At 38.8% G+C, this 15,043-nt stretch overlaps 1 protein-coding gene across 4 annotated transcripts in view; it reads right to left on the bottom strand.

Moving 5' to 3' along the window:
- Positions 1 to 15,043, bottom strand: part of TEC (tec protein tyrosine kinase) — a 148,526-nt gene that overhangs the window by 38,618 nt on the left and 94,865 nt on the right. For 3 of the 4 annotated variants that reach the window (XR_002121950.1, XM_019624606.1, XM_019624607.1), the window contains exons 4-7: positions 11,853 to 11,934; positions 3,466 to 3,594; positions 1,443 to 1,483; positions 339 to 514 (exon numbers count right to left, since the gene is read on the bottom strand). Coding sequence is in view for 3 of the 4 variants with exons in the window: in XM_019624606.1 (XP_019480151.1) it covers positions 339 to 514; positions 1,443 to 1,483; positions 3,466 to 3,594; positions 11,853 to 11,934 (428 nt within the window). In the remaining variant the exon portion in view is untranslated. The remainder of the gene's footprint in view (positions 1 to 338; positions 515 to 1,442; positions 1,484 to 3,465; positions 3,595 to 11,852; positions 11,935 to 15,043) is intronic. The other variant, XM_019624609.1, reaches the window with a different exon arrangement.

Raw genomic sequence — 15,043 nt, 5'->3', positions numbered from 1 at the left:
CTCTCTCTCTCTCTCTCTCTCTCTTTCTCTCAGAAAAACCAAAGATTATTTACTTAGCTCAGGATGAGTACAGATCGAAATAATCCAATTAAACATATAATGGAGGAGAAAGAAATCAGTGTAATGTATTCTAATTTCTGGAAAGAAGTGGTTAATCTATTTACATTTACTGAGTCAGTACTAAGAATGCATTGTGTTACTGCCAGTAATAATGTGTACTTTCATTTATGGCCCACAGAGCTAGTCTCCTTCCATCATAGTTACAAATTATCCTCTTCTCTGTCAGCACTTAACTCCCACCTACCCACTGTGTATCATACATAGAGGAGAATACTTACCCATATTTATCTCTTGCTCTCCACCAATGAACATCATTCTTTTCTAATATGATATACTCTTGGCCTCTCTCTAATCTGAGATCATGTGCTTCTGTCGCTTGGAAATCATACATAGCTACAACTATTTCTTCACTATTATCTTCTTCTTCAGGTGGAATTGGTGGGGGAGGCCTTCGCTAAGAAAAGGAGACAATATGGGAAGGTTTAGTCTTCTGTTTGAAATTCAGTGTGAAGTAAAACACGGTGATTCACACATCACCACAGAACAAAGCAGAAACCTCAAGTCTACCTAACATCATCTGGTAACCCTCTCCTGAGTTTGACGGTGTTGGTGCTACTAGACCTCTCATGGGTTTCAGAATATAGAACATAGGCAAAAACTGTCTTTAAACATAAGGAGGCTTCTGCTCAGTGTCAGGGTTAGCTTTCCAGGGAGAGGAAAGAGTAACATGTGAGCAGAAAACAGGAGAACTAAAGATAGACCCGCCACTCAAATGACCTGCAATGGGGAAAACACTCTATGAAGTGAACACTTATCAGGTCTCCCACACAAAGGAATTTGCATTTCTTTGCGCTTCCTGTGTGCAAGGCACACACTTAGTACCTAACACACTCTTTCTTGTTTATTCTTAATACTGATCCCATGAAGTAGAGTACATAATTGCCAATTTACAACTGAGGAGACAACGGTTTAAGTAACCCACTCAAAGTCATTCAAAGTCAGATTCCCATTTCATCAGGTCCTGTCTGAGTTGAAAGTACATATGTTTTCCACCATACCCCACTCTTCAGAGGCATATCATTAAAACACTGAAGTCATTCCTTTGTTATAATACTGCAATTTTAAGACTGAAATATTCCTCTAAATTCCTATACCTCTTACTCTTGAAGCCAAAATACAGGCAAAATGCCAGATTATATAATAGGGGCCCCAATGTTAATATCTAATGCAATTAATATTATTTGACACCAAGAAAAACATCAAATAAGCCATAGCATATTTGTTTCTGACATGATGGGGGCAGGGAACAAACAGCATCATATGAATGAATATAAACATACTTAATTATCTGTAAGTGCTTCCAAAAGTTAAAGGTCACCTACCTTCTTTATTTCTGGTGCTGGAGGTAGCACTTTTCTTATACCTGAAAATGACAATAACAAAATTAGGTCAAAATGCCATTTACCAACAATCAGTGATTTTAAGGAAATCTGAAAATGAACACACAGGCCAGGCATCTACTCTGAGTCTCACTTTGGTACATGTTGCTGCTATCACTATTTAGAACATAATTTTAAAATGCTTTTGAAATTGGTTTGTATTTCTGCCTTTCTGAACAGACTGTAAATACCATGGGGATTGAGGCTATGTCTTATTCTTTGTAAACAAGTGGGACTACATCAAATTAAAAGGCTTCCGCTTAGTAAAACAAACCGTCAACAAAATGAAATGACAACCTATAGAATGGGAGAAAATATTTGCAAACTACACATCTGATAAGAGGTTAATATCCAAAATATTCAAGGAACTCATACAACTCAATAGCAAAAAAATATAATAACTTAAGTAAAAATTGGCAAACTAAAAAAATGTGTATTTCATAATAAAAAATAATTTTAAAAACATTGGCAAAAGACCTGAATAGACATCTTTGCAAATAAAACCTACAAATGGCCAACAGGTGTTCAATACCACTAACTGTTAGGGAAAGAAAATCAAAACCACAATGAGGTAACACCTCACACCTATTAGGACGGATATTATCAAAAACACAAATGCTGGTGAGGATATGAAGAAAAGAAAACCACTATACACTGTTGGTGGGAAAGTAAAGTGGTGCAGCCACTATAAAAAACAGTATGGAGGTTCAAGAAATTAAAAGTAGAACTACCACATGACCCAGCAATCCACTTCTGGATATACACAAAGGAAACAAAATCAGTATCTTGAAGAGATATCTGCACTCTTTTTTCACTGCAGCATTATTCATAATAGCCAGAGTATGGAAAAACCTAGGTGTCCATCAGCATATTAATGGATAAAGAAAATGTGGTATATATACCCAATGGAAAATTATTCAGTCTTAAAAAGAAAAAGGAAATCCTGTCATTTGCAACCATGTGGATGAACCTGGAGGGCCTTATGTGAAGTGAAATAAGCCAAAGAAATACTAATACCATATGGTACCACTTCTATGTGGAATCTTAAAAAAAAAAAAAAAAAATTTTTTTTAAAGTAAAACTCATAGAAACGAAGAGTAGAAAAGTGCTGTCAGAGGCTGTGGGGGTGGGATGGGTAGGAGAAACAGAGATATTGTTCAAGGGCACAAACTTTCAGTATTAAGATGCATAAGGTCTGTCTGAGGATCTAATGTATAATGTAACGCCTATAGTTAATAACACCATAGTGTATAAATGAAATTTACTGAGTACAATACAATTTAAATGCTTACACACAAAAAAGGGGTAAACATGTGAGGTGATGGTTTTGTTAACTCAATGGGAGCAATCCTTTCACAATATATTGAGTATATCAAATCATCACATATACACTTTAAATAGCTTACGATTTTATTTGTCCATTATATCTCAATAAAGCTGAAAAAAAATCTGCTGTTGAGGCCATATTAGGCTCACTTTTTTTTTTTTAAGATTTTTATTGGGGAATTGGGGGATGGGAACAGCACTGGGGAATCTGGGGAAGGGGAACAGGCGAGTTGCTGTCCTTTTGTCCTTCAGTCTAGTGTGGAGGACATTGCTTCACTGGCCCAAGTTGGCACCATCATTGCACTCTTTCCTGGCGAGGCAGATCAGTCGCCGGCTTCTATACAGCCGCTCACAGCGACTGCTGGCTAGGCTCACATTTTTAATAGTCATTTTTAGCAGGCTTCCACGTTGTAATAAAAGGTCCCTCAAAACTGATTTGACTTTTGATTCCATGAGATGGTCCCACTGCTAACTAAATATAATTATTCTTACAAAATATACCTGCCTGATACTTACACTGTGCTAGAAAGTGTGAAGGCCATACTTAACCAACATCAAAATCAAATTCATGTCACTTTCTCGCTATACCAATAATATGTACATCTGGGCACAATATAATTATAGTACAAAAAATACTTACTACTCTCAAGAAGATTATATTTTTCACATCCAGGCGCTAGTTTCTCAGTTTGTCGGCAACACTGATAACTTCCATCTGCCCAGAATTTAGGATGATATTTAATCATAATATTATTGTTGTTCTTTATTTCTGTAATTCATAGACAGTAAATGATTAGTAAAATAAAAGAGAAATAACAGAATGTTTAGTAAGTAACACTGTCATTTTTTTTTACCATCGGCAGGTATTTTTTATTTTATTTATTTATATATTTATTTCTTATTAGTTTCAGGTAAACAAAACAACATAATGATCAGACATCTACAAATCTCACAAAGTGATAACCCCAACAAGTCTACCACCCATCTGACACCACACATAGCTATTACAATACCATTGTCTACATTCCCTGTGGTGTATTCTACATACCAGACCATATATATACATATATATTTATATTTATATATATTTATATATTATATATATTTAATTATAACTGACATTCAAAATTAGTCTATATTAGTTTCAGGCGTACAGCATAATGGTTAGACATTTATATAATTTATGCAGTGATACCCCCAGGAAGTCTAGTACCCATCTGACACCATACAGTTTTTACTTTTTTTTTTTTTAAAGCTGAGCCATCCTGCCACCTGTTGGTGGCTCAGTGGCAGCTCAGCTTGGGCCGGGAATCAAACTGGTGACCCTGTTGCTCACAGCTCACATTCTTGAGCGAGCTCTTAACCAACTGAGCTACTCGGTCAGCCCTACATTATTGACTATATTCCCTACATTGTATTTTACATCCCTGTGACTATTTTGTGACTACCAATTTGTACTTCCTAATCCTTTCACCTTTCTCACCCATCCCCCAACTCCCTCTCATCTAGCAACCATCAGTTTCTTCATCTGTATATATGAGTCTATTTCTGCTTTGTTTGCTCATTTATTCAGTTCTTTAGATTCCACATATAAGTCAGATCATATGGTATTTGTCTTTCACAGTCTGACTTATTTCACCTAGCATAATATCCTCTAGGTCCATCCATGTTGCTACAAATGATAAGATTTCATTCTTTTTATGGCAGAGTAATAGTCCCTTGTATAAAAGCACCACAATTTCTTTGTCCAATCATGTATTGATGGGAATTTCCGTTGTTTCTATATCTTGGCTATTGTGAATAGCACTGAACTAAATAAAGGGGTGCATATATTTTTTTTGAATTAGAGTTTTGATTTTCTTTGGATAAATACCTAAAAGTGGAACTGCTGGATCATAAAGTGGTTCTATTTTTAATTTTTTGAGGAACCTCCATACTGTTTCCATAGCGGATGCACCAATTTGCAATCCCACCAACAGTGCACAAGGGTTCTCTTTTCTCCACATCCTCGCCAACATTTGTTGTTTGTTGATTTATTGATGATAGCCATTCTGACAGGAGTGAGGTGGTATCTCATTGTGGTTTTATCAGCATTTCTCTGAAGATTAGTGATGTCTATTCGCCATCTGTGTGTCGTCTTTGGAGAAATGTCTATTCAGGTTCTCTACTCATTTTTTAATTGGATTTTTTTTTTATGTTGAGTTGTATGTGGGTTTTTTTTATACATTTTGAATATTAACCCCTTATCAGATGTATCATTCACAAATATCTTCTCCCATTCAGTAGACTGTCTTTTTGTTTTGTTGATGGTTTCCTTTGCTGTGAAAAAATTTTTTAGTTTGATGTAGTCCCATTTGTTTATTTTTTCTTTTGTTTCCCTTGCCCAAGGAGATATATCAGTAAAAACATTACTAAGGATAATGTCTGCGAGTTTACTTCCTATAGTTTCTTCTAGGAGTTTTATGGTTTGGGGTCTTATATTTAAGTCTTTAACCCATTTTGAGTTTATTCTTGTATATGGCATAAGAAGGTGGTCCAGTTTCATTTTTGTGCATGTATCTGTCCAGTTTTCCCAGCACCATTTATTGAATAAATGTCTCTACCCCAATGTAAATTCTTGCTTCCTTTATCATAGAGTAAATGACCATACAGGCATAGATTTATTTTGGGGCTCTCTATTCATTTCCATTGATCTACAAGGTCTGACAATTAAGTTCACGAACTTGTTGCAATGATGTTGCTAACCTTCTTTTGATATCAAAGGGATTATTCATTATGAATTTGTACCAACTCGACAAACTGTTACTTAACCAAGTTTATTATTTGGAAGTGCTAAAAAGGCTGCATGAAAAAGTTAGACGACCTGAACTTTTCACTAACAATTCATGGCTCTTGCATCACAATAATGCACCAGCTCACATGAAACTGTCTGTGAGGAAGTTTTTAGCCAGTAAACAAATAACTATATTGGAACACCTGCCCTACTCACCTGATCTGGCCCCAATGATTTCCTTCTTTACCTGAAGATAAAGGAAATATTGAAAGGAAGACATTTTGATGACGTTCAGGACATCAAGGGTAATACAACTACAGCTCTGATTCCAGAAAAAGAGTTCCAAAATTGCTTTGAAGGGTGGACTAGGTGCTGGCATTGGTACATAGCCTCCCAAGAGGAGTACTTTGAAGGTGACCATAGTGATATTCAGCAATAAGCTATGTAGCACTTTATCTAGGATGAATTCACGAACTTAATTGTCTGCTCTCGTATATGTTTGTTTTTATACCAATACCATGCTATTTTGATTACTATGGCTTTGTAGTATAATTTGATATCAGGTAGCATGATACCTCCAGCTTTGTTCTTTTTTCTCAGGATTGCTGTGGCTATTAGGGATCTTTTATGGTTCCATATAAATTTTAGGGTTATTTGTTCTAATTCTGTGAAAAATGCCATTGATATTTTGATAGGGATGGCATTGAATCCAGATTGCTTTGGGTAGTATGGACATTTTAATTATATTAATTCTTCCTACCCATGAGCATAGTATATGTTTTCATTTATTTGTATCTTCTTATTTGTATGTTCATTAGGATATCAATCTATATTTTTCATTTTTGTAATGTCTTTGCCTGATTTTGAAATCAGGGTAATAGTGGCCTCATAAAATGGGCTTGGGAGCCTTCCCTCCTCTTGGATTTTTTGGAATAGTTTGAGAAAAATAGGTGTTAATTCTTTTTAAAATGTCTGGTAAAATTCACCTGTGAAGCCATCTGGTCCAGGACTTTCATTTGTTGGGCTCTTGTTGATTACTGATTCAATTTCATTGGTAGTAATCGGTCTGTTCAGATTTTCTGTTTCTTCTTGATTCAGCCTTAAAAGATTGCATGCTTCTAGGAATTTATCCATTTCTTCCAGATTGTACAATTTGTTGGCGTACAGTTGCTCATAGTATTTTCTCAATATTTTTTTGTATTTCTGTGGTGTCGGCTGTCACTTCTCCCTTTCATTTCTGGTTTTATTTATTTGGGTCCTGTCTCTTTTTTTCTTGATGAGTCTGGTTAAAGGTGCGTCAATTTTGTTGATTTCAAAAAATCAGCTCTTGGTTTCACTGAACCTTTGTATTGTTATTTTTTAGCTTCTAGCTTGTTTATTTCTGTGCTGATCGTTATTATTTCCTTCCTTGTACTCAGTTTGGGCTTTGTTTGCTGTTCCTTTTCCAGTGCTCTTAGGTGTAAAGTTAGACTGAGATGTTTCTTGTTTCTTTATGTAGGCCTGCATTGCTATGAATTTCTCTTCTAGGACTGCTTTCACTGTATCCCACAGATTTTGGTCATTGTGTTTTCCCTTTCATTTGTCTCAAGGTATCTTTTGATTTCATCCTTGATCTTGTTTTTGACCAATTCATTATTTAGTAGCATGTTATTTAGCCTCCACGTTTGTGTGTTTTTCAGGTTTTTTTCCTTGTAATTAGTGTCTAGTTTCATATCATTGCATGAGAGAAAACACTTGATATGATTTCAATGTTCTTAAATTGATTCAGACGTGGCCTATCACGTGGTCTATCTTGGAAAATGCTCCAGGTGCACTTGAAAAGAATGTATATTCTGCTGCTTTGGGGTGAAATGCTCTAAAAATATCAATTAAATCCACCTGGTCTAGTGTGTCACTTAAGGCCACTGTTTCTGTGTTGATTTTCTGTCTGGAAGATCTGTCCATTGGTGTCAATAGGGTATTCAAGTCCCCTACTATGATTGTGTTACTGTTGATCTCTGCTTTTAAGTCAGTCAATATTTGCTTTAAATATTTAGGTGATATATTATGGTAATATCCTCTTGTTGGATTGAGCCCTTTAGTATTATGTAATGTCCTTCTTTGTCTCTTATTATAGTCTTTGTTTTAAAATCTATTTTGTCCAAGCTGCCAACAGGTGGCAGGATAGCTCAGCTAAAAAAACAAAACAAAAAAACAAAATAAAATCTATTTTGTCCAATGTAACTATTGCTACTCCAGCTTTTTTCTTATTTCCATTTTTGTGAAATACCTTTTGCCATCCCTTCACTTTCAGTCCGTCTGTATCTTTCAATCTGAGATGAGTCTCTTGTAGACAGCATATGCATAGGTCTTGTTTTCTTATTCATTCAGCTACCCTATGTCTTTTGATTGGAGCATTTAATCCATTTACATTTAAAGTGATTATTGACATGTACATAGTTATTGCCATTTTATTATTCATATTCTTTATCTTCATTTGTTTGTTTTCTCCTTTTTCTGCTTAAAGAATTCCTTTTAAAATTTCTTGTAATACTGGCTTGATGGTAATGAATTCCTTTGGCTTTTCCTTGTCTAGGAAGTTCTTTATCACTTCTTCAATTTTAAATAAGAGCCTTTCTAGGTAGAGTAGTCTTGGTTATAGGCCCTTGTTTTTTCATCACTTTGAATATTTCGTGCCACTCCATTCTGGCCTGAAAAGTTTCTGTTGAGAAATCCACTGATAGTCTTATGGTAGCTCCCTTGTAAGTTATTAGTTGTTGTCTTTCTCTTGCTGCTTTTAGGATTCTTTGTCTTTAAACTTTGGCAATTTAAGTATGATGTGTCTTGGTGTGGGCCTGTTTGAGTTCATCTTGTTTGGGACTCTCTGTGCTTCCTGGGTTTGTATGTCTATTTCCTTTGCCAGGTTAGGGAACTTTTTCATCATTATTTCCTCAAATAGGTTTTCAATCCCTTGCTCCCTCTCTTCTCCTTCTGATACTCCTATGATGCAAATGTTGTTATGCTTGATATCATTCCACACGTCCCTTTAACCTATCTTTGATTTTTTTTCTTTTTTCTTTTTTTTTGTTCCGATTGGGTGTTTTATGCTACCTTGTCTTCTAAATCGTTGATTTGATCCTCTGCTTCATCTAATCTGCTGTTAATTCCTTCTAGTGTATTCTTTATTTCTTTTTTTAAGATTTTTTTTTTATTGGGGGAATTGGGGGATGAGAACAGCACTGGGGAATTGGGGGAAGAGGAACAGACAAGCTGCTGTCCTCTTGTTCTTCAGTCTAGTTGTGGAGGACGTTGTCTCACTGGCCCAAGTTAGCACCATCATTGCACTCTTTCTGGGCGAGGCAGATCAGTCGCCGGCTTCTGGATGGCTGCTCAGGGCGGCTGCTGGCTGCTCACACTGGCTGCTGGCTACACACGGTAGCCCATGGCAACCCACTGCAACAGGGGCTGCAGCCTACACCGTCACCGTCGCTGGCGACTCATGGCAGCTCAGCTCCAGGTTGAGCTGTTGTTCAGCATCGTAGCTGTAGAAGGCAGTGTCACTGGCCCTCATATGTGGGATCCGAACCGGGGCCCTCTGGCGTCCCAAGCCAGCTCTTAACCAATGTGCCACTTGGCCGGCCCTGTATTCTTTATTTCTGACTGTTTCTTTTTTATGGTTTCTATGTCCTTCTTTATGCTTACTATCTCTGTTGAAATTCTCTCTAAATTCCTTAAGCATTCTTATAACCAGTGTTTTAAACTCTGTCTCTGATAGGTTGGTTTCTACCAACATTTCAAACTTCTAGTTGGTTTCAAATTACATTTCATTTAGTTCTATTTCTAGAGATTTCTCTTGTTCATTTATTTGGGACATGTTTCTTTGTTTCCTCATTCTGGTTGCCTCTCTGTGTTTGCTTCTATGCATTAAGCAGATTCCTTTTTCTCTTAGTCTCTGCCACATGCTTTTACATAGTATCTGTCATGTGTGGTCCAACGGTGCAGTCTCCCTGATCTCTTGTGCATGTGTTCAAGGAGTGTCCCTTGAGTGTGTTGTGTGTGTTCTCCTGTTGTAATTGATCCTTGATTGCTTTTGTTGCATCAGTAGGTGGGACTGACTCCCAGGATGATGGACTTTGAGGATTGTTTATGCCCACAGTATAATGAGCTACTGTGTAGGGGCTGACACCTCAGAGGAGGGTTCACCCCTACAGGCTCCTGTGCCTTTTGAGACCACCCTTTGGGTGTGCCGCTTGTGGGGCAACCAATTAGTGCTCTAGTGTGGTCTGAAGCTGGCTCTAGGTGTGCTGTTTCTGGTGTCTCTTGGGAGGGGCTCCCATGCAGGCCAATTTCAGCCTTACCTGTGACTGGCCCACAGCTACCTGATATGAACCCCAAAGCTATATGTGGTTGGCTGCTACTTGTGTGGGACTTGGAGGTATGTGGGGGTGGCCTCACTGTGAACCAAGACTGGCTGCCACCAGTACTGGGCTTGGGGAAGCTTAGCAAAAAGCCAAAAAGCCAGGACCCCGCAGGCCTATTGCCGCCTGCCAGCTGCCCATAAAGCTCAGCCATTGAAAGAGGCTCCTTAGGTGTGCCCAGCCTAAGGAATCAACAGCCAATGTTGAGAGTGCCTTCAAAGATGCATCAGCTGGATGGGGCAGGGTCCCAGAGAGTCACGAGGCGTGGCTGGTAGCTTTTACAAGGTTAATGCAGATTCAGTTCTTGAGTCAGTGCCTGGCCTGTGGCCATTTCACAAAATGCCATAAACACACCATAGTCAACCATCGATCGCCTTGGGCTTGCAGATCCCCGAGGGCTGCCCAAAAGAGGCTGAAACACAGGTTGCTGCCTTCAGCAAAAGTTCTCCACACCACCGCAGGTCATCTATCGCTGTGAAAGGCTTCTGCAGCTTGTGGGGCAGTGCCCACCACTCAGTAGCCAACAGTGACCCTTGAGATGCAATACTAGCTGTGTGGGGCAGAGACCCAGGGTGTCACCAAGGTGGTGCGCATGCAAGGATGTAACCAGACAGTTGCAGTCTCAGATTTGGCCCTTTGGGGGAGGGTTCAAAACAGAAAAGATGGCACCCTCTGTAGGCTACACATGCGTCAGGCTCCACACAGGGATAATGGCTGCTGTCCCTCCAGCCCTCACCCTGCAACCACACAACTCAGTCTTTCCCCATATGCTTCTGGTACCTCTCGAGTTGCTGCCACTCCACCACGGACCAGGTGAGTGTAGTCTGTGTATGGGCCCTTTCAGAGAGAGTCTGGGTTTCCAGCCGCTTTCCATCTCACCAGCATGGGCAGACAGAGTCCTTGATGATTTTCACTGCCAGATGTTGTGGGAACTCTTCTTCCCGGCACAGGACCCCTGGGCTGGGGAGCATGGTGTGGGGCTGGAACCCCTCCCTCTTCCAAGGGAACCTCGCCACTGAGGTGTCCCTCCCATTATTCAACCACTATCTGTGGGTTTGAGTCAGCCCTTTTGGCATCTCCACCCCTCCTACCAGTCTCAATGTGGCCTCTTCTTTATATCATTAGTTATGGGGGTTCTGTTCAGCTAGTCTTCAGATGAGTCTTGAGGTTGATTGTTGTATAATTAATTTGTCATTTTGGTGTGATCTTGGGATACAGTAAGCATAGTATTTACCTAACCTGCCATCTTGAACCAGTCTTCATCTTTCATTTCTTAGATACTATATTTATTCTGAGAATAGCATCATAACATCATACAACCCAGCATTTAGAAAATCCATGTGGTTCTCTTTCACCTCCTTGTTTTAGTGAAGCATTCTTGTTAGCAGAAGTAACCTCTGCTACACTGTGATAGATAAACACAAAAGTCAGCCAACCACCATTTTGTTCTGCAGAAAAAGCAATGAGGATTGTGCAGGACAAATCATCCATTTAAACAGTTTACACACAAATCCATTCATTCACACCAAATGTTGACTACATAGGCATTTTCTTAGAAATACCAAATCCTGTTCTCATAAAAGTCTGGTGCTTTATCATCTTCAAATGTATTGCACATTAAATGAAAGCATGCTTTTCTTAGGAACTATGTATACATAACTAAAAGGAATCAGATTATTAAAAAAGAAGTTATCTTCAATATGTATCACTTAAAGTAAAAGAATGTCCTTGGGGAAATACTTATTGTTGATTAAAGATTATAAATGTAAGATATATTAGCTGTGTTTCTACTTTAGTGACAACAATGTTATATCCTAAAATTATGTATAAATTAATATTTCATTATCGGAATTTTACCTTCTTTTAAATTCTTCACCCACCGGTCCCTGCTTTGTGCACTAGGTGCAAAAATGTAAAGTGTGTTAGCATCATGAACAACCTAAAATAAAACATAAGATGGAATCAGTGAGAAATACTTATATGCAGCCCTTCTGTCTAGCACAGAGCCCTTGGTATCATAGACACCAATAAATTCTGAAATGACTGAATAAATTTACTTTGGATCCAAAGAACCTAGATTCCTGTCTTACAAAAGCATATTTATTTTTTCATGTCTCCATCGAGTAGGGTACACATTTTGCAAAGGACTGTGCTTTATAGAATAAAAAAATACCCAGAGTCCAGGATGCTTCACTAATCTGGTTATTTCTTGTGATCTAATTAACCAAAGCTCCTTAGGTAAATTTGGTGTAACAGGGCCAATATTTACAATACTGAATATTCTAATTCAGTATTTTTCTGAGTAACATTTTAGATAAATGGACTACTCTTTCAGGATCACTCCTATACCTTTCCTTTGCCACTATAAATAACTGCAGAAGCTAACTATGAAGCACTGACTATCCTAACTCTATGCTATGTGCTGTACAGACATTAACTCAATAACTCAGACCATCAAGGCATTAGATTTTTACAGAGAAGACCAAGGGCTCGCCACAAACCCTTCACTCTAGTATAACTCCAGGAGGCACCAGTCACATAGCACTGGAAATGGTGCCCTCTAATGTGCTACTAAACCTGCCCATCATCATCTGGTTGGTAATCCAGAAAGCCATGATCCTGACCTCAGAGCCCAAGCTTTTAACCACAGTGCCTGTTTTAGAAGTCACTCCTGATGAGCAATTAAATAGTCTTATTATTCATATGTTTTACTGCTATTAATAAAATTAAACCTGGGAAACTAACCCAAAAATTTTATCCTTGGTCTGTCACTTTACCCTTAATGGTAAGTCACAAGGCAGAAATGCTTTGATTGTCTAAAAGGAAATATATGGCTAGAAACATTCCTTCATCACATCAACAGCCACTGGATTGAACACAAATACCTTTCCCTGATAAATGGCTCTTCCTGACCATATTCAATAGATAATTCCATCCCACTCATTTTAATCAAATAAATGCAATCTAACAGCAGTGGGAACACTACCGAGCAAATACTGGTGTATTTCATTCAGTGATTAGCTCATCCACCTAGATTTTGCTATTTCAAAAATATATCAAACATGGAGCTTATCTTCAAGACATATAGAAATACCTTATGACAAGACAGAAAGTGAAACATGATAGAGGTAAAGATAAAGCACACTTTACTAACCACTGTCACCCCAATAAACTTTAAAAAAAAAATACTTTAACTTGCCAACACCAAAACAAAACAAAAAAGATGAAGCACTAAGAGAGATGTGGGAATGTATGTAGCCTCATTTTCATGTCCGCAATATTATGGCTTATAATAAGAAATATCTATTTGGTCTTCATCCTGGTTCCTAGCACAGAACTCCTACAATTCTTGGGATAAAGGTGTCTTTTGTTATGCTAATGAAGTGACTTTTGGAAAGCACCTACTGCTGGGGTCTGGTTGCCAATGGAGCCAACCATGTGATCAGAGGGTTGAAACTTCTAGTCACCCCCAACCCCCCATCTCCGGGGAGGGGAGAGGGACTATAGATTGAGTTGAATCACCAATGGCCAATGATGTCATCAATTGTGCCTACGTAATGAAGCCTTCATAAAAAGGGTTCGGAGAGCTTCTGGGTTAGTGAACACATGAAGATTTGGGGAGAGTGGCTCGACAGGAGAGGGCATCGAACCTCTGTGCCCTTTTCCCCACACCTTGCCCTATGCATCTCTTCCATCTGGCTGTTCCTGAGTTATACCTGAAACTGAGGGTCCTTATAACTTAGATTAAATTTAGCTTTGAATCCTAGCTCTAGAAATCATGTCTCTGTCTCTGTCTCTGTCTCTCTCTCTCTCCATACACACACACACACACACACACACACACACACACACACACACACGCATTCTCTGATTATCACCAACCCCCAAGGCAGCAGAAGACCAGGCTAATGATCACAAAGTCCAGGCTAAAGATAACATCTTGACCTAAGTTATGTTTTAGCTCCTGAACCGTAAGGTGGAACAGCCCTTTGGCTACTTTCCCATGAAACCAGACAGAGGGACACTAGAACAGACTTCAGAACTGTCCTCAAAACCTGAAGAGATGACTTATTGCTCTACCTCACCTCTGACCAATCAGCTCCCAGCACAACCCCGAGCCCCCTAACCCACAGTGTCTTGTGATTTCGCCCTATATAATCTGTGACCTACACACCATTGGAGAGTTCGGGCTTTTGAGCATTAGCTTCCCATTCTCCCAGCTGGCGCCATTTGTAATAAAATAGTCAGTATTTCTCCACTGCAATCTTTGGTGTTTAGTGTTTGGCTCTGTTAACACAGGGTAGATGAACTCTTTCTGTTCAATGACGTATCATTTTATAACAAACTGGTGGTCTATTAAATTAAATGTTTCTCTGAGTTCTGTGAGCCAATTCCTTGAAGCTAAATAAGAGATTTCCAGTAGGTCAGAGGCACAGGTGACAACCTGGATTTGCAACTGGCATCTTACGTGGGGGGCAGTTTTGTGGGACTGAGCCCTTAATCTGTGGGATCTGATGCTATCTCCGGGTAGATAGCGTTAGAATTAAGACAAATTATAGGACACCTAATTGGTGTCAGAGAATTGTTTGGTGGTGTGTTAAAAACACACACATATACTGAAATTGGGTGTTAGAATCTTAACACCTTAGCCAGGTTTGTCCATGCAATCAACTCTGTATGGAAGAATGAGGTAAAAATGTACCATGAAACAGTCCCTCTGAATTGATGCAGGGGTATCTATCTGGATCGTGCTGCCAGGGCTTTGAACCTTCCAGAAACCTGGGTGTGTTGTAATAATTCATTACAATAATTCACTTTATTGAGTCTTTACATTAGGCTAAACACTTTGCATACACTGCCCCATTTAATCCACATAGCAGCCCCTGTCTCTACTGGCATCATTTTCCAGATGAGAAAACCAAAGTGGGCGAGTCACCTGAGTAGGATCTGCTTGACTCCCAAAGGCTCTTCTTATTCATGCTTCTTCCAAACACTTTCCTGCTGCCCCTTGACTGTTTCCCTGCTAAGAATCTGCCTTTTCAGGCTCC

The sequence above is a fragment of the Hipposideros armiger genome, unplaced genomic scaffold (genome assembly GCF_001890085.2).
Source record: "Hipposideros armiger isolate ML-2016 unplaced genomic scaffold, ASM189008v1 scaffold_596, whole genome shotgun sequence".
NCBI lineage: Eukaryota > Metazoa > Chordata > Mammalia > Chiroptera > Hipposideridae > Hipposideros > Hipposideros armiger.
The sequence above is the reverse complement of the archived record's forward strand: the minus strand, read 5'-3'. Positions and strand labels throughout refer to the sequence as shown.